This window comes from Bos javanicus, chromosome 10 (assembly GCF_032452875.1).
Source record: "Bos javanicus breed banteng chromosome 10, ARS-OSU_banteng_1.0, whole genome shotgun sequence".
Classification (NCBI taxonomy): Eukaryota; Metazoa; Chordata; class Mammalia; order Artiodactyla; family Bovidae; genus Bos; species Bos javanicus.
This window is the reverse complement of record NC_083877.1, coordinates 57,454,394-57,478,467: the sequence shown is the minus strand read 5'-3', so window position 1 is coordinate 57,478,467 and position 24,074 is coordinate 57,454,394. Positions and strand designations below refer to the sequence as shown.

General features: G+C 37.7%; 1 protein-coding gene across 5 annotated transcripts in view; it reads right to left on the bottom strand.

Moving 5' to 3' along the window:
- The window catches only part of MYO5A (myosin VA), a 205,472-nt gene that overhangs the window by 99,930 nt on the left and 81,468 nt on the right, over positions 1–24,074 (bottom strand). For all 5 annotated transcript variants that reach the window (XM_061428735.1, XM_061428732.1, XM_061428733.1 and 2 more), the window contains exons 5-8: positions 10,272–10,428; positions 3,977–4,120; positions 827–908; positions 94–201 (exon numbers count right to left, since the gene is read on the bottom strand). In XM_061428735.1, the coding sequence (XP_061284719.1) occupies positions 94–201; positions 827–908; positions 3,977–4,120; positions 10,272–10,428 (491 nt within the window). The remainder of the gene's footprint in view (positions 1–93; positions 202–826; positions 909–3,976; positions 4,121–10,271; positions 10,429–24,074) is intronic.

Sequence of the window (24,074 nt, the reverse complement as noted above, 5' to 3'; positions counted from 1 at the left end):
CACTTAATATGTAGCTAAGCCAATATTCCAAATCAAAGGTTGCTTGAGTCAGAGAGCTATTGCTCCCAAGAATTCAAGGATAAGATTTCATACCTAGCAAAGTGCAGGCCTGCCTGGTATGTGCCATCTCCTTGGCATCATCTACTCCTTCAATCACAGGACTGCCACCTTGATTCGTGTAATGAAAGTTATTTGCATCTCCTGCAATTAAGGAAAAATTGTAAAAGATTTGCAGTCTATGAAAAGGCCTTGACTTCTACCCTTATGTCCACTCTGCTTTAGAGGCAGTGAAAGCACAATTAATTGTATAGAGTCTGGAGTCTGACTGTCTGTATTTTTAGTTACATTTTAATACAAGACTCAAATTAAATAATGGAGCAAAATGTTTGTAGAGTTTAAGTGAATAGTCCTTTCCTAAAGGTTTTATTTCAATCTACATGCTAGGATAATTTCTTCAAACACTTTCCTCCTTTCTTCATCAGAGACTTCATATGGTTCTACCACATAAACTCATTTATATTTTCTTTCCTTTTAAACAAGGCAAATTTCAAACATACACAAAAGTAGAGAAACTAGTATAATGAGCCTTTGTGTACTCATCACACTCATCTTAAACAAGCATCAACTCAAGACTAATCTTGTTCCATTTATACAGCCACTTACCCCTTATCCATCCCATGGGTTATCTTGAGGCCAATTGTAGACCTCTTATTTCATCCATAAATATTTCAGTACAAGATAATCTTCTTTTTAAGAAGTAAAGTTATGAACTTGGAAATAAACAGAAGATAATACCAGCACAATAAATCTAATGTCATATTCATACCTAATCGCAGCACTTTAAATTCAGATAAGTCTGCTGAGGCACAAAGTTGATAGAAGATATGATAGTTTCTCTCCTCTTCTGCCTTTGAAATAAGAAGAGTTTTCAATTACAGAATTTTAATCTAAAACTCAGAAAAGTTTTATGTTTAATATCTATGATTATTGAAACGTGATTTATTAACTATGTGCATCTGTGTGTGTGTATCTGTTAGTCACATTCAACATAATATTTGTGATAGTAATGTTTTTTAAACTAGTAAACAGCTTGCTATATGGCACTGTCATAAGAGATCAGTGACTTTTGGGGAAAGTAAAATCTCTGTTGGCCCAATACTCATATTTTCTCACAGTACCTCTTAGATTCATGGTCTTCCTAACACTCTGGGGGAAAAAAGTCCCATCTTTCCCATATCTTAGACTGGACCATCTACTGTAGTTGTTTGTAAGAAATCCACAAATGCACTACATCATCCATATCAATTTAGACTATATTTAAAAATCAATAAAAATATATTTCAAATAGAAGGTAAATTGTGTACAATTCTAAGACCATTTCTTAGTATTTTCTGACTGCCTTCTTCCACATATATACTTTCAAAATACAATGTAATAATACTGCTCATACAAAACTTAATTCTTATATTCTACCATCATATTCCTGAATTCTGCAGTGTATTCAGTTGACAGAAAGTGAAAGTAAAAGTCACTCAGTTGTGTCCGCTCTTTGCAAACCCATGGATTATACAGTACATTGAATTCTCCAGGCCAGAATACTGGAGTGGGTAGCCTTTTTCTTCTCCAAGGGATCTTCCCAACCCAGGGATTGAACCCAGGTCTCCAGCACTGCAGGCAGATTCTCTACCAGCTGAACTCAGTTGACAGAAGAATATCGCAAGTAAGGCCAAGGTCAGGTTTCATGCATAATGGGGGTTGGTGTCTGGTAAAGAAAACTTATTACATGGACAGAAGACCCTAAACAAAAAAACAATATACCAATGACTATAAGCACGAATAGGCAATAAGAGGGCTTCCCTCATAGTTCAGTTGGTAAAGAATCTGCCCGCAATGCAGGAGACCTCGGTTCAATTCCTGGGTCAGGAAGATCCGCTGGAAAGGGATAGGCTACCCACTCCAGTATTCTTGGGCTTCCCTGTGGCTCAGGTGGTAAAGAATCTTCCCATAATGTGGGAGACCTAGGTTTGATCCCTGGGTTGGGAAGATCCCCTGGAGAAGGGAAAGGCTACCCATTCCAGTATTCTGGCCTAGAGAATTCCATGAACTTGTATAGTCCATGGGGTCGCAAAGAGTCGGACACGACTGAGCCACGTTCACTTTTCAGGCAATATTTTAGGGGGTTCAGTACACAGACAACTAGAAAAGCTGGGGAATCTACAGAAATGCTTTGATAATCTTTGTACATGAAGGAATATCAAATATGTACTCTCTGTCTGACTCACTTTGATATAACCAAACATCCTCAATATTATATAGGCTTGACGGTTGGGGAAGAGCTAGAATTGCTTCACAGTTTCTAGACAAGAAGGGTTAGGCCCCACTACTAGCCTTTGGTCACCATACCATTTTCCCTTTCATCGTCTACCTATCAATCAAATCTGTACTATTTAGACTCAGTCTTCTCTTAGATCATATATTTCCCCCATTGTTTCTTCTGCCTACTAAATATCTTTTTAACCTATTCAAGCATACATGTGTATACAATAACACTGTTCTGCATGTATCTAGATATGAGAACAATGGAGGAGGGTAACTATTGCTTTACTATACAAATCAGGTATTACATTTCAGTTCAGTTCAGTCGCTCAGTCGTGTCTGACTCTTTGCGACCCCATGAACTGCAGCACGCCACGCCTCTCTGTCCGTCACCAACTCCCAGAGTTCACTCAAACGCACATCCATCGAGTCAGTGATGTCATCCAGCCATCTCATCCTCTGTTGTCCACTTCTCCTCCTGCCCCTAATCCCTCCCAGAATCAGGGTCTTTTCCAATGAGTCAACTCTTCGCATGAGGTGGCCAAAGCATTGGTGTTTCAGCTTTAGCATCAGTCCTTCCAAAGAACACCCAGGACTGATCTCCTTTAAAAGGGACTGGTTGGATCTCCTTGCAGTCCAAGGGACTCTCAAGAGTCTTCTCCAACACCACAGTTCACAGTATTACATTTAGGCAGCCATAAATCAGGCACATCCCTAAAGTCAAAGCCTCAATAGTTCTAGGCTGCCCAAACTCATGACTTTCAGTATGTTTTTCCTACACGTTCTAAACCTTAATAGACTTGTGTGATGGAAACTATAGACTCAGCTATATGGCAGGGCCAGGGCTATTGGAATCTCCACGAGGCAGGCGTCCAGTGAAGGAGCTAGAGGAACCCCATGTCACAGTTTGCCGTGGGTCACCAGGAGTCCTATACTAGGAGTTTTCCAGTGGTAAGTCCACATTCCCTGAGCATAAACATGTCTGTCAGTGTTGTAATGTATAGTGTTTACCATTTACAAATAAAAAAGGAGTAAGAGCAGGAGTTCCCTGGGGGTGGGGAGGATTCCAGATTTTCATTGCCAAGGCCTGGGTTCAATCCCAGGTTGGGGAACTGAGATCCTGGAAGCCACCCCCACTCCCGCTTTCAAAAGGACTAACAGCATATGTGTGAATGAAAGTCTTACACCAATACGTAGACTTGAGTGTGTTCTCTGACAGTGGTTCACAACTGAGTTATGAGGACCTATTAACTCCCAACATTCTATCTAAACAATACCATATTCTGAAAGAAAAGAAGGAAGGAAAAAGGTCAAGAACATTTTTTTGGAACTGAGTTCAAGCTATAACTCATTGAAGCATAGACCAATGTCTTCCCTATCAACTGGGAAATGTGACAGACAAGACTAAACTATCAGCACCTCTTCTTAACTAATCTTTTCGTACAAGCATCTGGAGGAAACAGCAAAAATCATTAAACCTAAATCACTGTCCAGTCCCAAGACTATTAGTCTAAGGGATATTCTCTGACAGGCATTGTTTCACATGTTTCAGTCCAGATGTAGTTTGTAGTAATACTGACATAACATGCTCAAGAGAATCTGGGAATAAAGTGAGCTCTGGAATGATACAGCAATCTGTATGTATACTGGCCTGGCTTACCTGGAACACCACTCTGGATTTCTCTAAAAGGTAAGTTCTCATATTGGCACCGATGATTCGATATCTCTTATCAAAACCAATCTCAATGTACTTCCCAAAACGGCTACTATTATCATTCCTGGTTGTTTTAGCATTTCCAATTGACTGAAAAACAAGGGGAAAAAAATACGGTTTTAGAAGTGCAATTCATGCCCTGACATGAACAGATTTGTTCAGGGAGAGACAGAACAGAGGTGAACACAACCCTTTAAAAGTGATTCTTTTAAAAACAGAACCAATTTTGCCTCTGCAAATCGCATGCTTTGTCACTGCACAATCACACAGGTATATACTAATAGTCGGTATCAGCCTTGTTATTTTCACACAAGTGATTTTCAGAAACAGCAGACAGGAGGCCAGCGGTTGGGAGGTCTTCACCATGGAAGAAGGCATGGAACACACTCATTCATGTCAGCAAAGGAAAAGAACGGATGGGACCAGGGGCTGCCTAGGCACAAGCCATCCTAGTTAAATAACTAAGTTTTTGATTTCTTGAAATGTAGTCTGTTTCATGTAAATAAACTGGCTAAGACAAACTAATATTTTCCTGGAAATATTGCCCTGGTGTTCAGGGTCTCTTTGTTTCAGCTGGATTGCTTATTAGTGGAGTGTTAGTAATTACCCCCTCAATTCAAAGCAATTTTCAGAAACCAGAGACAGTAAAATTTGGCTTTGAATTTGATAGTGGTACTAACTTGTGAGACATCTGCTACAGAATGTAGAGAATGTAAATTTCTGCTAAATTTTTACTATAATCTTAAACACTTAAATGGCATATGCACTGCCTTCTGATTTAGGTGACATGCTTCTATAATTTTTACCTTCAAGGCAAAGCAAAAAGCATGCTACAGTTAGAAAAGCAAGGGTTCACACAGTTCATATATTAAACACTTAATTAGATAATTTCATATAATTAATATCTTTCCCTATGCAAAGCCTGTGACTACTAGGATTAGTACACTGAAACTGCAGCAGAAAGATATGAGAATGTTCTGCAGCATTAAGAAAGCAATATAAGAAAAAAAAAAAAGGCAATACAAACACAAGTGATAAAAACAGTAGTAGCACAGCCACAAAAGTTAACACATTAGAATCTCTGATCAATCAAAGAAAACATGTTTAGTCTCTGGAATATGACAGGTATTATCCTATTCTGTTCTGACAATGAGAACACTGCTAAATTTAAGATTAACATTAAAGATGGAAAGAATGGCTGGAAACTACTTTTTCAGCAAAACTTGACACTACAAAATGCACAACAAAAATTTGTGTATCTCCATATACAATATATAGAGGAATCTCCATATATTCCTATTATTTTATTTTGTTTAGAAAATGAAACTAATGGATCAATGCAAAGTTTTCTTTCAACACAACACACTCTGTCAAAGAGCAGATGAGGTTACATGTGGTAGCAGTGGCAGAGCAGTGAGAGTCAATGAGTGCTTCCGGGGCACTGTCCTCAGCACCTTCCCCAGCAACTACGCAAGCTGGGAGAGGGTGGTCCACAGCTTCTCCTCCCTCCCAACTCCTATCCCAACCTCCACATGTCACCTCCCTTGGATCTCCTCAGAGTGTGGAGTGGACTTGCCAAAATCACTACACTCTGTGAGAAGAAGCAGTGAATTGCCAGGGTTGAAACAGATCCTTTTGTCTTTAAGTATAAGGTATATCAACATATAGCAAAGAATGGTAGAGGAGTAAATGAAATACAAGTCTGAAGATTTGGGTATCACAGCAGGCCCTACCACCAACTTGCATCATTTAATCCTCTGAAGAGCATTAGTGTCCTCATGTGTTAACTGACTAGAACAGACAAGCAGTAGTTGTTCAGTGGCTCAGTTGTGTAAGACTCTTTGCAACCCCATGGATTGCAACACGGAAGACTTCCCTGCCCTTCACCATCCCCCAGAGCCTGCTCAAACTCATGTCCATTGAGTTGATGATGCCATCCAACCATCTCGTCCTCTGTCATCCCCTTCTGCTCCTGTCTTCAATCTTTCCCCGGCATCAGGGTCTTTTCTAATGAGTCGGCTCTTTGCATCAGATGGCCAAAGTACTGGATATTCAGCTTCAGCATCAGTCCTTCTAATGAATATTCAGGATTGATTTCCTTTAGGATTGACTGGTTTGGTCTCCTTGCAGTCCAAGGGATTCTCAAGAATCTTCTCCAAGACCACGGTTCAAAATCATCAATTCTTCGATGCTCAGCCTTCTTTATGGTCTAACTCTTACATCTCTATATGGCTACTGGAAAAACCATAGCTTTGACTAGAAAGACATTTGTCAGCAAAGTAATATCTCTGCTGTCTAGGTTTGTCATAGCTTTTCTTCCAAGGAGCAAGTGTCTTTTAATTTCATGGCTGCAGACACCATCTGCAGTGATTTCAAAGCCCAAGGAGCTGCTTTGCCTTTCACTTCTCTTTTCTCAGCTATTTGTAAGGCCTCCTCAGGCAACCATTTTGCCTTTTTGTATTTCTTTTTCTTGGGGATGGTTTTGATCACCACCTCCTGTACATTGTTATGAACTTCCATCCATAGTTCTTCAGGTACTCTGTCTATCATATCTAATCCCTAGAATCTATTTGTCACTTCTACTGTATAACCATAAGGGATTTGATTTAGGTCATACCTGAATGGCCTAGTGGTTTTCCATACTTTCTTCAATTTAAGTCTAAATTTAGCAATAAGGGGTTCATGACCTGAGCCACAGTTAACTCCAGGTCTTGTTTTTGCTGACTGTATAGAGCTTCTGCATCTTCAGCTGCAAAGAATATAATCAGTCTGATTTCAATATTGAACATCTGGTGATGTCTATGGATAGACTCATATCTTGTGTTGTTGGAAGTGGGTGTTTGCTAAGACCAGTGCATTCTCTTGGCAAAACACTGTTAGCCTTTGCCCTGCTTCATTCCTTACTCCAAGGCCAAACTTGCCTGTTACTCCAAGTAACTGGAGTACAGGTAACAGAGTACTCTCTTGACTTCCTACTTTTCCATTCCAGTCCCCTATGATGAGAAGGACATCTTTTTTGGGTGTTAGTTCTAGAAAGTCTTGCAGGTCTTCATAGAACCATTCAGCTTCAGCTTCTAGAATAGATGAGCAGTAGCATCCCTTTCAAAAATAAAACTATATGATTCTAAGCCTTTAACCCGATATGGACACAAGATTCTGGATATAAATAGTGCCTTTTGTCCTTTCCCCTAAGTGTTTCATCAGCCTTACAAATACTGTATTTATAACAGCCTCTCTAATGCTCTTTTCATTTCAATCAGCAAGAAACTGTTAAAGGAAAGAAGTTTTGTGGTCTTGATTTCACTACTGATTTCAATGACATGTTGAGTGCATTATTCTTCTTTACTAAATGGAGATGGAAATCTTCAACTACAATTTATTAAAGAGGAAAAAGAACTATTAAGACCCAGTGTGCCCCCATCACTTTCCTGGTCCCTATCTTAGGATAAAAATTTCTAGGGAATAAGAAGGGCGAAAAAGCAAATGTCATAAAATTGAGCAAAAAAGAATCATTTATTTCTCTGTACATCATTTGCATTTTGCAAAAGGAGTCTATGCTGAGGATGAGTTGCTGCTGGCTTTCCAAAGGATAATGTGCAAATCCTATAAGTCACTGGGCTACAATGTTCAAGGTGTGGGATGACTGTAATCACTGGAGACATAGACATGCCTTTCTTGACATCACAGTAAAGGGCTCTGATACAGAGACATAATCCTGAGCCAGGCTTAAAAGCTACAAATTTTCTAGGCCACATATTCAATATTTTACCTATGTTTTCTTCCTGTAACTGTAAACCCTTTGTCACCATTTTTCAGCCCTATATTCCATTTTAACCTTTCAAATTGGGATGCCCTTATTTGTAATTGTTGAAAAGTAGTTATCTCTTTAACAAATTTTATTAATCCAAATTCCTGCAGAGAAACTAAACAATATTATAGAAAGAAGCAGCTAAGCATAACTGCTGTCATTAAAAATTTTAATAAATTAATTTTTTTAATGTATAACTGCTGTCTTTATCTTTTTTTGTTCTTCCTAGCAAATGAGGTAAATTCCTTATAACTGTATTTAAAAAGTAGTATCTGAAGCCATTTCAAATTTTTAATATCACTCCTACATAATACAAATCTGTGTTGTAGGAAAAAATGTAGTTATTTTTTAGAATATAGAAGGTCATAAAATATTCCATTCAACTAGACATATTCCAGAAGCTTCATTCCAGACTTATATGTTATTATACGGTCTGAATCTAGAAGAGATGGGGTTTCCTAATACCATCATAATCAGGACTTTGGTATCTTCTAACATTAGGGATTAAGAATGGACTAAACTACTGTTGAACACCAAGAATTTGTTGTTATGATCAAAAACAGTAAAAAGAATGGCAGAAAGTAAATCCTTGCTGTTATCTAAACCAAAACAAGAAATGGGCTATATAGACTATATTATCACAATAGTAACATGAGTAGGATCTACCATTATATCTATATAGTTTAAATTCTTTCAAAATCTTAATATTTTCTTAAGATCTTTACTACTTTCTTTTGACATAAGCATCTGTTTTCTCCTGTCCATGCTATTTCAGAAAACATTTCCAGTTCTCTTTCCATAGCTCCCCCAGCCCAGGAGGCTCTTAACTTCCCCAACATCTCTTATTTTCTCAATCCCAAGAAGTCCTGCTGCTCTAGAAGGTAGCCCTGTGGGCAAGGGGTCACAGCATACTATAATGAAGTGTCACACACAGCACTGCACACCAGGCACAATTACCTCTGGACTGATTAGTGCAAAAACCACTTGTATCACTGGTGCACCAGGCCAGTTCTAAACGCCATCTGTGTTTGGGTGACAAATAAGACTTGACAAAGGGAAAGAAACAGGAATAAAGAATGCTGACTAGGATTATTGTAAAAAAAAAAAAAAAAGGTTTGTTTCTGCATGTCCAAAGTCATTTCTCTCCATTTACTGAGACTTATTTTCTCCATTTAATGTAACTTGCCTAAAATCACTTCAATACACAAATAATCCTCCAGTTACAAATCCTAAAATACTCAAATTTTCACATGAAAAGGTCTGTTTTCTTTGGTCTGAGCATGTCTACTTTGTATATATAGTCTACTTTTGAAAGGATATCTTTTCAATGGGTTTGAGTCAGTTCTAGTGGGTTGGATGAACCTAGAGCCTGTTATACAGAGTGAAGTAACTCAGAAAGAGAAAAACAAATATATTAACACATATATAGGGAATCTGAAAAAATGGTATTGATGAACTTATTGGCAGGAAGGAATGGAGATACAGATGGACTCCATTAGAGAATGCTCTTGGGGGAGGGAGAGAGACAAATGGAGAAAGTAGCATCAACATATATACACAATTGGGTGTAAGATGGATAGCTGGTGAGAAGTCGCTGTGTAGCACAGGAACTGTGTACACAGAGCTGTGTAGCTCTGTGATGACCTGGAAGGATGGGATGGGCGGGGAGGGGAGGGAGGCCAGAGAGGGAGAGGATGTATATATAGTTATGGCTGATTTGTGTTGCTGAATGGCAGAAACCAACACAACATTATAAAAAAATTTTTTTAAAAGTTAAATTAACAAAAGGGGGGAAAAAGGACATCTTTTAACAGATCTTCCTTTTTTCAAGAATTTATATTAGTAAATTTCATTTTCTAATCTAAAACTGTATGATATGCTTGACAGAAACATGTATAAAAATGTTTCCAAGATCATGATTTAAGTTTATAGTTCTACCTGGAAAAATATAAAAACTTACAGCTAAACAGGTTAGACTACATACAGAAAATGAAGTGTGGGTAAAGGAAGACTAAAACTCATCATGCTTGAGCATAGTGAATCCTACGTTTTAGAATGAGCTTAAATAAGCTCAGGACTGGGGGGAAAGGAGTAGCTTATACTTCCAGTACAAGCAGCAATAGATACAACTCCATTAACTGAGGAAAAGAAGTGCCATTGCCAGCTACTTGGAGGCAACAATGTAGTGGTAGGTTAAAAACACAGGTTTATGGAATACAGTGGAATCCTTTATGGCTGGACTTTACTTAAAATGCCTACTTTACTGAATTTTTACTTTTCCTAGATCTCTTACTAATATCAGGAACAGTATTTTCCTACTCTTAGTGGTTGGGAGGTCCCAAACTTTCTGACATGTGATGTTTCAATCAAATTTTTCAGTGTGGTTCTTATGGAGAGGATACAGTAAGAAGGCCGTGGCTGCTGCTGTCTTACCTCCATGATGGGGTTGGAAGCCAACACCTTTTCCTCAACATTGGCTTCACTGGCAGAACCACTGACTGTTGCAAAGTATCTCATGGCATACTTAGCTGAAACTGTTTTTCCTGCCCCAGACTCTCCACTTACAATGATGGACTGATTTCGTTCATCTCTGTAAAACAAAGAAGAGTAACTGACATTACTGCCCACTTCTAAATGTGATTAACATCATTTTCTCTGTGTTCTCATCAATGAGCCAAGGTGAGTTCTTGCTGGTTCACACATGCAAAGTTGTGAGAATGAACCCAAGAATGACATTTCCTAATAAAAATAACAACTTACCAAGTAACAATGAATAGAGAAGGAGAAGAAGATATCAAGCATTAATTTGAGAGCATTGCATCTAAGAATGAATCTGTAACAGTCTGAATTTTTTGTGTGTACATATCTCAAATATATCACTTTATTAATAAATAAAATTATTTTTGTATATGACAGCACTGTTGTCAACCACCTTCAGAAGAGACAGGAGTTACTGCAAGTGAATTTAGAAGAAAATAGTACTTAATTAAAATGACAAATAGTCTACTGGCTAACAGTCCATAAAGTAGTATCTCTCACAAATTCCAGTTCTTATTAAAGTACCCTCATTACCAGAGAATAAACAGTTCATTTGCTGGCTGATTCATTCAAATATGTTAGAACTCAAAGACTATCTACTATTACATACTTCTTTAATTCACTCATACAGTGACTCAAAACTCTAGGTGATGAACTGGCTCATAAGACTAACATTTCTTTGAGGATAAGGACCTATATTACCATACTGTTAATATCCAGCACCTAGTCCAGAGTCTACACATCACAAATGCTTAGCAAATGTGCACTGACTGAAAGTGAGTCTAGGAATAAGTCTGCCTTGGCTATGACTTTGATTGGGACAGAAGCAGGAACTAAAACTTTCTGAGATGAAACTAGCAATCAGCTACAGCCCATCAAATTAACTGAACAAGTTCATAAAGGTGGTATCCTTTGTGCCCTTAATTTATAGAGACAAGATGACTTCAGGGGTTTGTAGTGGAACTATCCTACACGCCACAAGATTGGGAAGTTATTTCACTACAGAAGATGACCTTTTCATCTTTTAAAAGATATTTACTTATCCAACAAGGACTTAGCAAACACCTACTACACACCAAACATAGTGCTAGATACAAGGGATACAAGTTTAAAAGCTATGATCTGTATCCTCCAGTGACTGATGGTCTGAGAGGAAAGACAAACTAATAATTAAAGACTATAATAAATGTAATGTATTGAGAAGAAGAGGTGATCAAGGAAGGCTCCCTAGAGATGATCCAGCAAAGTCTAGAAAGATGAGTAAGAGAAAGCAAGGGAAGAAGTTAGGAAAGAAACATTCCAGGGAAAGGAGATAACATAAGCGAAGGCTCAGATGCATGAGAAGTTAGGAAACATTAGATAATTCAATTTGGCTAGAACATCAAGTAATGACAGATAAGGCCACAGAGGTTAATAAGAAGTGGATCACAAAGATCTTACATGAGATGTTAAGGAATTTGAAGTTTACCTAAAGGTCACAGAGTGCTACTTCAGGGTTTTAAACAGAAAATAAACAATCTAATCAGTAAAATCACTCTGGCAGCAATGTGGATATGAGTGGCAAGGGATCCAGATGAAAAGATATGAAAGTCTGAACAAATATTGTGGTGGTCTTGATTGAGACAGGCAGGTGGGTTTAAGAGAAACCAAAGTGGTAGAATCAAAATTACTCACAATAAGTTTCCAAAGTACAAAGATTTTTCTATGATAAAGGCTGTTTTTTCATTGAGAAATGGGACTTAACACATTATTTTAGAAAATTTGAAAAGTACAATGGGAATATCCAACTCAGGCCTGATTAAGTAGTTCACATCACACTACCAGGGCCAGTAAACAGCCTGTTCTGACACTTTGACTCCCATACTATGGGGAAAATTAGGACCTAGGTGACACACTAAGGAATATTTAATACTTAACAGTAAAAGCTTGCATATAATTCTCATTTCTAAAAAAAATCCTTAAATCTCACAGTCATCAACTCATTCCCTTTTATTTGAATTTCTAGACTCAGATATTCTCACTGCATCTGTACAAATGATTTCAAGATAAATCACTCTTAACCAGTTCTCGTTGTAGGACCAATACCACCTTTCTCTTTTTCAGTCATTTAGAACATTTTAATGTTCTCAGATACATTAATCAAAGGACACTATCAACAGTCTTTGGATTACCTTCTAAAATATAATTAGACAAATTATCTTTTCTTAATTCCTGCATGATCAGTTCTGTCACTATCCCCTGTGTGACAGCTACCTTGACAAAATTCTCCCAGTATGCCTTCCAACAATAAACAAGGTGAAGAGGCTTCCACTAGTCTGATGAAAAGGAAATATTAGTGGGAACTGTTATCCTAAACTGTACTGCCTTTCAAATACTATTTCAAGTCTTTATGATAAAAAGTTGGGGCTTCCCAGGTGGCTCAGTGGTAAAGAATTCACCTGCCAATGCATGAGATACAGGTTTGATCCTTGAGTCGGGAAGATTCCCCTGGAGAAAGAAATGGCACCCCCACTGCAGTATTCTTGCCTGGAAAATCCCATGGACAAAGAAGCCTGGTGGGCTACAGTTCATGGGGTTACAAAGAGTTAGACATTACTGAGCAACTGAGCATGCAGGCATGCGTGATAAAATGTTATATCAAAAAATTTAAACTTCATTATGTAGTAGCCCTTTCCTATACCATGGGGAAAAAGAGAACTCTGAAAGGAGATAAGGTTAAGGATTGTTCAGGTGGATTACACATATTTGTACAAATACACACATACACACAGTGATTTCAAGCACACCAGATACATTTTCTTTTCCAGGAGATTTAGGATCCAGGATCCACATGACCAGCAGTTTTTAAGGGACTCCAATATTTATTATATTCCCTTGCTTCTGGGCAGAGGCTTCCCTTCTTCCCCAAGCTTAGTAGAGCACTCCAGTATATAAATAAGCACCACTCTTCCATTATAGAAATTTCTCTGAATCAGGCTCTGATCTTTGACCTGTCATTTACCAATTTCATGACTTTGAGCAACTGTCTCTGGGTCACAGTTTCCCTCATTTTAATGATTAAATAGCACCCAAAGTCCTTCTTAATTCTAAAGTATTAATACTATAAACTAAAAGTTTAACTCCAGAGTTGATTTTTAAGATGTTGGATATGCCACAGCCTGTACTCTAAGCCAGGTAAACTCTTGGGATCAAGTACAACTGAAAAAGGACAGGCCTACAGATGCTCAGATGGTCTTAAAGGGCTATATTTGACATGGCCAAACATTTCTTCTCTGTAGGACCCTTGAATCTAAGGTGGTCAAAATCAACACAGGGCTACAAAGGGAAAAAAATGTAAGCTCTTTCTACCTGCTTTTAAATGAAGAACAGGAAATAGAAATGTGTATAAAATATGTACAGTCATCTTTAAAATGTTGTTCAGCTATATGTGGCCACAGGATGAAATGTCAAAAAGAGACAAAAGCAGAGATAGGTAGAACTAAGACAGACAACTAGAGACATAAAAGGAAGAAGGGTAATACATAATAAAGATATGAAGAGGGAAAAACAGGAAAAGTATAATAGAGATAGGGAGAAAACAGCCAAAAACAAAGGATAAAAAACTTTATGGTTTTAAGGTGAATATCAGAGTCTATCCTACTCTACTTATTTGAGCTCTAAGTTTTAGAATGTTGAAAGCGTGCAAATATGTAAATAATAATTTATTGTTCTTCCAAATTTTGATTAGCTGATCCTTAAGGTGCTCGCATCCTTATAAGACCCTTCATTTACTACTGGGATGTAGATATCATTTCAAGGACCTGATAAAACCAAATTAAGGAATACATATTTACCATTCTTCATCAAGGACAAATCAATCTGGAGTATCCTAAGGCTGCAGGAACTGAGAATTTATGATTTCTAGCTTAGCCAGTCCTCTCAAATGTCTCTGCAATGATCCTAAATGGCCTGGGTACTGGGTGCCCTGAAGTAAAAGTGAACTCTTGTGATCTGTTTAGTCAATAGTACTTCCAGAGGCTATAATGTGAATCAAAAGCTACCACCCAAAAATACTGCTTCATTCATTCATTAAACAATGAAATGAGTAGTCACAATATGCCAAACACTTTATGAAGATAGAAGACTCTACAGTCATGGCCTATTGAGACAGATTGAAAACTATAGTCAAAATATAGTGGACCTGGTGGCTCAGTGATAACGAATCTGCCTGCTAGTGCAGGAGATGCAATTTAGATCCCTGGATTGGGAAGATCCTCTGGAGAAGGAAATGGCAACCCACACCAGTATTCTTGCCTGGGAAATCCAATGGACAGAGCAGTCTGGCGGGTTACACATCCATGGGGTTGCAAAGAGTCAGACATGACTTAGCGACTAAACAATGACAACAACAATTACAAGAAAAGAGGTCTACCCAGGATCTCATGAAAACATGGAGATGGAGAGGGAGATATGAGGAGGAGATGCCAGGAAATGCTTTCTAGAGAAGGTGATGCCTGAATTGACTCATATATAATAATAATGAGAAACAAGGTTGTACAGGAAAAGGCAATAGAATTAAACTATGGAGAAGCACCTGAAACCCCAGGAACTAAATTATTCAAGGATAGAATATCCACTCTGGGTTGATGAAAGAGATGTTATACTTTAGTCTATTTTCCTTCAATCTGTATCTGTTTGGTCTGTCCAGCCTTTCCTTAGATTATATCTATCAAGATTTCATTTTGTATCAGGTATATTATTTTACAGATTTTCCTTCTGAACTTTACTGTTTAAAAACATAATCTCTCTAGTTTATTGTGCTCATGCTGAATACTATTCATATTTCCAAGACCATCATCTTGTTCTCTGCAAACTTAATGAGCATACCTTCCATTCATATCCAAGTCATTAATGAGGAAACTAAATATTGCCAGCCTGACTCACACAGAATACATTTACTATATCCACTCACCTCAGTATTAACTCTCAGGTGTTGCCATGGTCTAATTTTTAGCTTACAAGTGAACATATTCTCATGAAACAAAATCTACAGGTTTATTTTTTTTATAGGCACTCAATCTAATTGCTTCTCCCTTATTCAATCCCTTGATTAAAAAAAAAAGAAAAATATTAAGCTAGTATAATAAAATGCTTTCTTCCAAAGTTATGTATTTACTGTGATATGGCTTTTACTTGAGACTGTAGTCTCTATTTCTCTTGTTAGAAGGTGCAAGGTTTTTCTACATTTTTATTATTGCCAAGCATTAAGATAGGCTCTGCTCTGTTTCTCCAAGATTTCTGCCTTTGATTAATCCCAAGAAGAAAAGATTTAAACTCTAAAACTTACTAGATAATAAGTAAATAAGACAATACGTCCTATTAGTTTTTAAGCAGAAATATTTGCTATAAGACTGTGCTGTGCACCAATGAAAGCTGGGCTACAGAGGCAGAAAGATTACTCAGGAAATGAAAACAAGTGTTCCTTAGAGATACACCCATTTTCTGCTAAGAAGTCTGTCATATACTGTCAGTTCTCATGTCACTTTGACTTGCCTGTTTCATCAGTATGTTGTTATTGTGTAGTTGTCAAGTCATGTCCAGCTCTTTTGTGACCCCATGGACTGTAGCCTTCCAGGCTCCTCTGTCCATGGAATTTCCCAGGCAAGAATACTGGAGTGTGTCGCCATTTCCTTCTCCAGGGGATCTTCCCAACCCAGGGATTGAACTCATGTATCCTGCACTGGCAGGCAGATTACCAGTGAGCCAGCAGGGAAGCCCTTCATCAGTATAGAGCCTGTGAAATTAATGTAAAGATGCCACAAAAGAAATAGCCTGTTTTTTCCAGTAATGGATATATAGAAATAGGGTCATGTAATTGGAAGTAAGAAAATTAAACAACAAAGAAGATAGGCTTTGGAGACTCAGAGCCGGATTCAAACCTCAGTTCCCACATACTATTAGCACAATGGTCTGAAAGTTACTTTCCTCAGTTTCCTCATTTGTAAAGCAGGAGTGATGATGTTTGCTCCCAGGGGTACAATGAAATTAGAGGTAACATGCCTGATCCCATGCTTGGCACACAGTATATTTCTAAACATTGTAGCTCCTAATTACTAATACAAGTTAGTCCCTATATATATAATATATAAAATTCCTTATCACATAGCATGTGCTACTTCATATCTGTATAAGTAGAAATAATTGGTACCACATGGCTGGTGAATCACAGGCAGTAACAGGAGAGATTTTATGATCTATAACTGCCAGCATCCACTTGGCCAATGAAACTCAGAGTGAAGCTTCAGAGACTGCCTAAACACATGCAAAAAGGGCCCACCCTAAGGAAAGGCCTAGCAATAGAGTCGTGAGACTCCGTGATGATGAAGACTGTGATGATAGTAAGAGCTTAGATTTAAATAGTATTTTTCAAAATGCTTTTTATGTTTATCATCTCAGGTAATTTTCATCTCTGATGTAAGCACGATAAATATTATCTTTTCTTGGTTGGGGGAAACGATAATGCAGAGAGGTCAGATGGCTTATCCAAGGTTAAAGCAGAGGTAAGTTGTTACACTCCACATCTCTTAGTTTCCAGATGAAAAGTCTATACTATGCTCCTTCTGCATCTCTCCAAGCTCCTCACCATGGTTTGCCCTTCACTGGAAAGAGTAAAAGACTTCTGCATTAGTCCCCATGAACCACATGGAAACAAATGCATACCAAAGAATGTCTGCAATGTAAAGCTACATCATCTAGTGCAAGTGTTCTATTTCAGGATATAAGCTGAGGTCCAGGGAGACCGGAAGATTTAAGCTTATATAGTTATTTGTTTATGTAGCTTCGACTAGTATGGATATCGTTTCCCTTACACTAAGGTTATGCATGTAACTCTCAAATTTATTTTAAGAAAACCCACAAATGAAACAATCAATAAAATTTATTTGCTCTACCATTCACAGTGGAGGAAAACAATACCAAATCAAGCAATCAATATTACTTGGTTTTAAAGAGAAAAAAGAGATTAAAAAAAAAAAAAAAAAAGCCCTGATGTTTTAAGGAAAATAATACTGTGCTTTAATTATCAGCGAGCAATCAGTTTCAGGATGAGAAAAGACTGATAAGAATGTGAAACAAAAATATAAGAAGACCGACATAGCAGCCCACTGAGTTCTTCTCTTCTGTAAGCTGACAGGACAGTTAAAATAAAGAGGCTAGTCTATGAAAATCTCCTATGAGGACACTATTCTCCGTAAGCGTCATGCTGAGAAAGAAGGAATGAGCCAAGGATCCTAGTTACGCTGCTGTCACTAGACATGTATCTACGGGGCAGGAATCACTTGTGTCAACTGTGCTTTGAGGACAGATGTCGAAAATGCCATTTCAGTCTTAAATATCTAAAATGGAACTCCACCCCCTTCTTCTTCCAACACTTCCACCCCTACATGCACAACCTGCTCGGCCTGAATTTCCTCCATCTCAGTAAACAGCAACTCCAACCTTTTAGGTGCTCAGACCAAACACTTTGCCACCATCCCTGACTTCTCTTTTTCTCTCATATCCCCATATAAACAAGCCTTCTTATGTTCACCTTAAAAACTTATCCAGAGCCCATCCACTTCTCACCATCTCTGATTGTATTATCCTCTATTAGGTTATCATTAGCTCTTGCTTGGATCAATACAAAATCCACCTAACTAGTTACCTAGAATTGACCCTTATTGCATTACATTCAGTCCTTTGGTTGTTTTTTTACCTTTGAGATGATTTCAAACTTATAGAAAATGGCAAAAAGATGTAAACTGAATTCCTGTACCTGCTTTACTCAGATTCACCAATTGTTTAGATTTTGCTCATTTGTTTCATAAATGTCTCTGTTTCTCTTATTTTGATATTTTCTGAAACATCTGTGAGTAAGTTATAGACATGATGACTCCTACATATTTTAGAGTATACTTCCTAAGAACAATGACATTGCTCTTACATATCTACTGTGATCAAAATCAGGAAATGTAAAATTGACAAAAAACCATTATTTAATCTACAGTCTATATTCCTATTTTACAATCATCCAGTATTGCCCCATACAAAGTTACCCTGTCTCCCTCATCATCAAGGATTCAATTCCAAATATTCACTGCATTTAACTGACATGTTTCCACTCTCTCCTTTAATCAGGAACAGTTCCTCAGCCTTTCTTTGACTATCTTGATCTTGATAATTTTAAAGAGTATATAGAGCTATTTTTCAGTATACACCTCATTTACAGTTTTTCTCATGATTAGATTCAGGATATACATTTTTGGTAGGAATCTATCATGAATTTTTAACACAGCTGCCAGATCATGTCATTTCCCTGCTCAAAACCCACACTCAGAGAAAAAGTCAAACATGCTACAAAAGTCCTCAAGGCTTTGTATGGTCCTTGCAATTGCTAATCTCTCTGCTTGGAATATTCTTTCTCCAGATATCTGAACGGCTTGCTTCCTCCTTTCCTTCATGTTATTGCTCAAAAGTTAGCTTTATTTTTTACAGAGTTGGATAAGTTAATACCAAAATCTACATATAAAAACAAATGCCTAAGGATAACCAGGAAAATAATGAAAAAGACACAGTGTGGGGGGAAGGGTGGTTAATGGTATCAGACACACAAACATAAAACATACTATAAAATCACTACAATCAAAGTGTGGTACTGGGACATGAATAAAGGAAGAGGAAAGAATATAGCCAAGAAATTAAACCAAGAACATAAGAAAATTATGAACCAAGAACATAAAAAAAAACATAAGAAAACCAACAATAAGAAAAAAGGGCATGATAAATTTTAGGTGGCATCTTAAATAACTGGCAAAGATGGGCTTCTATAAGTGACACTGAGATAACCGTGCAGCCATTTGGAAAAAAGACAAATTTAGATCCATATGTCTCATACAAAAGTATAAACTGCAATGGGATCAGCGATCTAAAGGTAAGCTATAAAAACAATACAAACACTAGAAGAGGATTAAATCTTTTTTGCTTTGGTGTAGAGAAAGGTTTTCTAACAGTGACTTAAAATTCAAAGAAATAAAAAAGATTAATAAATTTGCTTGGAAAAGGACATTACAAGCAAAATAAAATTGAGGGGAAGTATTTGCAATATAACACAGATAAAGGGCTAATATATCATATATATATATATTTAACTCTTAAAATTGAGGATCAAAAAACCAAAAAACAACAGAAAAATGTAAAAAGTTGAATCAACAATTCAGCCCATAAACAAAGAAACAAACAAAAAATGAAACTGCTCTTAAACATATGAAAAGACATTCAAACTTACTCATATTTAAAGAAATGCAGATGAAAACAACATTAAGATACCATTAAACTGGCAAGAACATGACACAGTGGTAAAGAATCCCCTGCCAATGCAGCAGACGCAAGAGATGCAGGTTTGATCCCTGAGTGGGGAAGATCCCCTGGAGTAGTAAATGGCAACCCACTCCAGTATTCTTGACTGGACAGTTCCAGGATAGAGGAACCTGGTGGGCTATGGTCCATGGGGTCGCAAAGAGTCAGATGCAACTAAGCACACACACACACACACAGATTACATATTTTGTTGATAAAGCTATGGGGAAATAGACACTCTTGAACAATTTAGGCAAAAATGCAAACCAAAACAACTCTTTTAGAGGGAATCTGGCAATATATTTATACCTACCTTTTGACCTACCAATGCCACTTTTAAAACTACAAAAATGTGCTCCACCTCTAACTTGTCTTCTTAAAGGCTGGTCAAGGTTACTGCATTAGCACTGAACACCGTGTAACCCAATGCAAGCAATGAGGCTTTAGGGGTAAGAACCTGTACAATGTGAAGTCAAACCCCACTTCTGCTATGTACTAGCTGATAGGCACCAAACCCAGCATTGCCTCCATCTGCTTACACAGCGATTTTGATTTTCAAACCATTGTGTCACAAGTCACCAAGACCATGGTGTTCAGTTCAAACAGCACTGTGCTAGACATGGGAGCCATAGGTTCCAAGAGCAACTGGGTCCTGGCTTGGAGCAAAAGCACCAATGTTGGACATGAAGACACATTCGACCAGAACTTCTACCCGAGCTGAGGAATTCCTGTGATACCAAGTTGTTAGAGAAAAGCTCTGAAACAGGTTGAACCTAAACTACCAAAGCCTGTCAGTGATTAGATTCTGCACCCTCCTCCCAGAAGCAGTTGGGTGGTTTAAGCTGCTCATGGCCCTCTGGCAGTTGTCCAGTTGAGGTAGCCAAGAATGTGAAAGTCCCTTGCTCTATCTCTTTGATCCCATCACCTCTCCTGTCCTTCTTCAAGCAGAGAGGTGCACTCTCTGCCCCTTGTGGATGAGAAATCTCCCTCCAGCTCTGGCCCCACTGGCAATAAATATCACCAACTGGAATGTTCCAAATATTTATGATCAAGATATTGAGAGCTGCCCAATGCCACTGCCCCACTCTGTTCTTTCAGTGCTGCTTGCCACTGCCTGGTATTCCCGGCAGAGATGAGGACAGCTGTAGCCTCCTCCAGCTGTGGAAAAACTGCCTACCTCTCCTTCCATCCCTGAGATGCCTCTAAGGTCCTACCGATGATAGACTGCCAGTGGGTTCTCTTGGGCTTTAGCTCCTGGAGAATGTTGTACAGAGTTTACATTTTTTTAAAAAATAGTTTTCATAAAGACATATATATCACCCTTATCCCCAAGATGTAGGCAAAATTATCTCATTTATCTAGGCCTTGCTCCATGGTGTATCTGAGTCAGACTGCATATTTTGTTTCCAAGACTTAAAAGCAACTTGGAAGAGAAACAAATAAAGAAATACAAATATAAAAATGTATATAATAAATAATAAATATACAAACTTATTTATTGTAGCACTGTTTGCAATTGCAAAATATCTAAGTGATCATATATGAGACAGTGGTTCAACAAATTAATAAGTGGGGAAAAAATGAACCAACCTAGGTAACTTTGGAAATTGGTACTTCATATTATGTAAGACTAAAGACAAAATGACCTGGACACAATATTGCACTTGAGTGGTAAATTTGGTTTTCACAGGGCTATGGGTTAGCATTTCTGAAAGTAAGAATATTCTAGGATTGAGCAAACAAGTAAATATACTATGGATAAGGAGAGTCAGGTTTCTCAAGATCAAAGAAAGAAGTTAAAAGAAGAAAAAAGAAATCAAGAATGAAAACTATGGTTTTGGGACTTCCCTGGTGGTCCAGTGGTTAAGAATCACCTGCTAATGCAGGTGACGTGAGTTCAATCCCTGATCCAGGAAGATTCCACATGCCATAGGACAACTGAGTCAATGCGCCACAACTAGAGCCCACGAGCCTCAACGACTGAAGCCTGTGTACCTAGAGCCCATGCTTCACAATAAGAGAAGCCACCACAACGAGAAGCCCACTCACTGCAATCAGACAAACCCACATACAGCAACGAAGACCCAATTTAACCAAAAAATAAATAAAAAATAAATACAATTAAAAACAAAACAGAAGATCACCATATGGTACCCCAACACTAGTCAAAGCGAGAATAAACATCAATAAAAATTTAAAAAATAAAGACAAAATATAAATTAAATAAAAACTGTGGTGTTGAACTGAAATTGGAGGAATCAGTAATTTTAATGGTTTTATGGTTTTAAATATATATACATTATATAGATGTGTATAGATGTGAAAGATGTGTAAGTGTAAAGATGTGAAAAGTCTGTGCTACTTAGAGAAAGGTAAATTAAAACAACACTAGGACACCATTTCTCACCTGTCAGTTTGGTGGAAATTTTAAATGATGACAACACCTTCTGTTGGTGAAGGTGTGGGGGGCAACGTATTTCTTAGCTGTGTGCACTGAGAAGGTTTATAGGCAAGGATTCCCACGTAATGAATGCATCTAGCACCCAGATCTTAGTTCCTAAGTGCCATTTCTTCAGTACAAGGAACCAGGGGTCCTTGAAGAAATGGCTGCATTCATTGGGGGTTGGGGCAAGAAAATTAGAAAATGAGTCAGATGGTGCTAGAAAGTTAGGAAATGCTCAAAAGATGATGGAGAATGTGAAAGGACACTGGAAAGAGCTCTCAATGGCCAAATCTGAGACAGTTTGAACAAAATAAATAATGATAGTAATGTAGAGTAGGTAAAGAATCTGTCTACAATGCAGGAGACCTGGATTCGATCCCTGGGTTGGGAAGATCCCCTGGAGAAAGAAATGGCAGCCCACTCCAGTATTCTTGCCTGGAGAATCCCCATGGACAGAGGAGCCTGGCAGGCTGCAGTCCATGGGGTTGCAAAGAGTTGGACATGACTGAGCAGCTAAGTACACACACGCGAATGCAGAATAATCCATAGTATGAAATGCATGTCCGTGAGTTCATACTGATACAAATACAAAATAAATAATAAGTAAGTTGGGGAGGAAAGAAATAGCTTTTCCTTAGATTAGACTTCTATCCATAGCTGTAGAAGGAATGATGGAAACAACAAACAACCACCTGGCAAACACCACAGTAATAACTGCTGCAGGTAAGAACTGCTGATGGATGTTAAAATTAGTGAGTGAAAGCATATTATGAGAAACAGGATATTTGCATAGTCTCAAAGTATTTTCCCATAAGGTACTTACTAATTTCAAAGTTTAAAATAATCACCTTAGGGACTTCCCTGGTGGTCCAGTGGTTAAGACTCCACGCTCCCAATGCATGGGCTTGTGGCACATTTTATGGGTGTAGATTAATTCATATAAGTGGCAAACATAATATCATCATTGACTGATGCATATTTTAAAACTATCTAAAAACAAAACTGAACAAAGGGAAAACAAACTTGCCATTAAGAAGTCATGCTGGCGTCACAGAGGAAATATTAAGGAGGTAATATTAAGAAACCAAAGCAAATTAAAGGGTAAAAAGCCAGAAATATTCATATAATCCAAAAACTGTGGATTACCAGTAACATGGATGGTGAGAGCCAAGCTTTCATATTTAAAAATAGTATTTTCAAAAAAGTCATATAATTCTCTATGAACTGTAAAAAATTTCCCAGGGATTTATTTTTAAGTAGGGAATACCATGCAATCCCCTCTCTGCCCAGTAGCTCTCAGGTTCAACTTGTAAGGTGCTAGCATTGTTTTGCAGAGCTCAATACCAAGTAAATAAAATACTGTCAGGCTTTTCTACTGGGCTGGCCAAAAAGTTCATTCAAGTTTGTTTTTCCATAAGATGTAGTGGAAAAACCCAAATGAACTCTGGCCAATCCAATATTTCAGGGGGAAAAAAATTGCATCAATAAATGGAATTTTCTCACTTTTAAACTTAAAAGTAAACTTTTGGTTACTATTCTATAGCAGAATCTGAAATAATATGACATGTAGAACAAAACCGTGCTTTGTCATTTTATATTTAATATGTCAATATTTCATAGTGTCAGACCAATTGATTTTGAAATCATTTTACTAATACATTTATTTTTTAATGTTCTTTTTCATTATGGTTTGTCACGGAATACTGAATATAGTTTCTTATGCTATACATAGGACCTTATCATTTATTCATTCTGTATATAATGTTTGCATCTGCTAATCTTAAACTCCCAGTCCATCCCTCTTCTACTCTGCCTCACCCCTGGAAACAAATCTATTCTCTATGTTCATGACTTTGTTTCTGATTTGTAAAAGTTCATTTCTA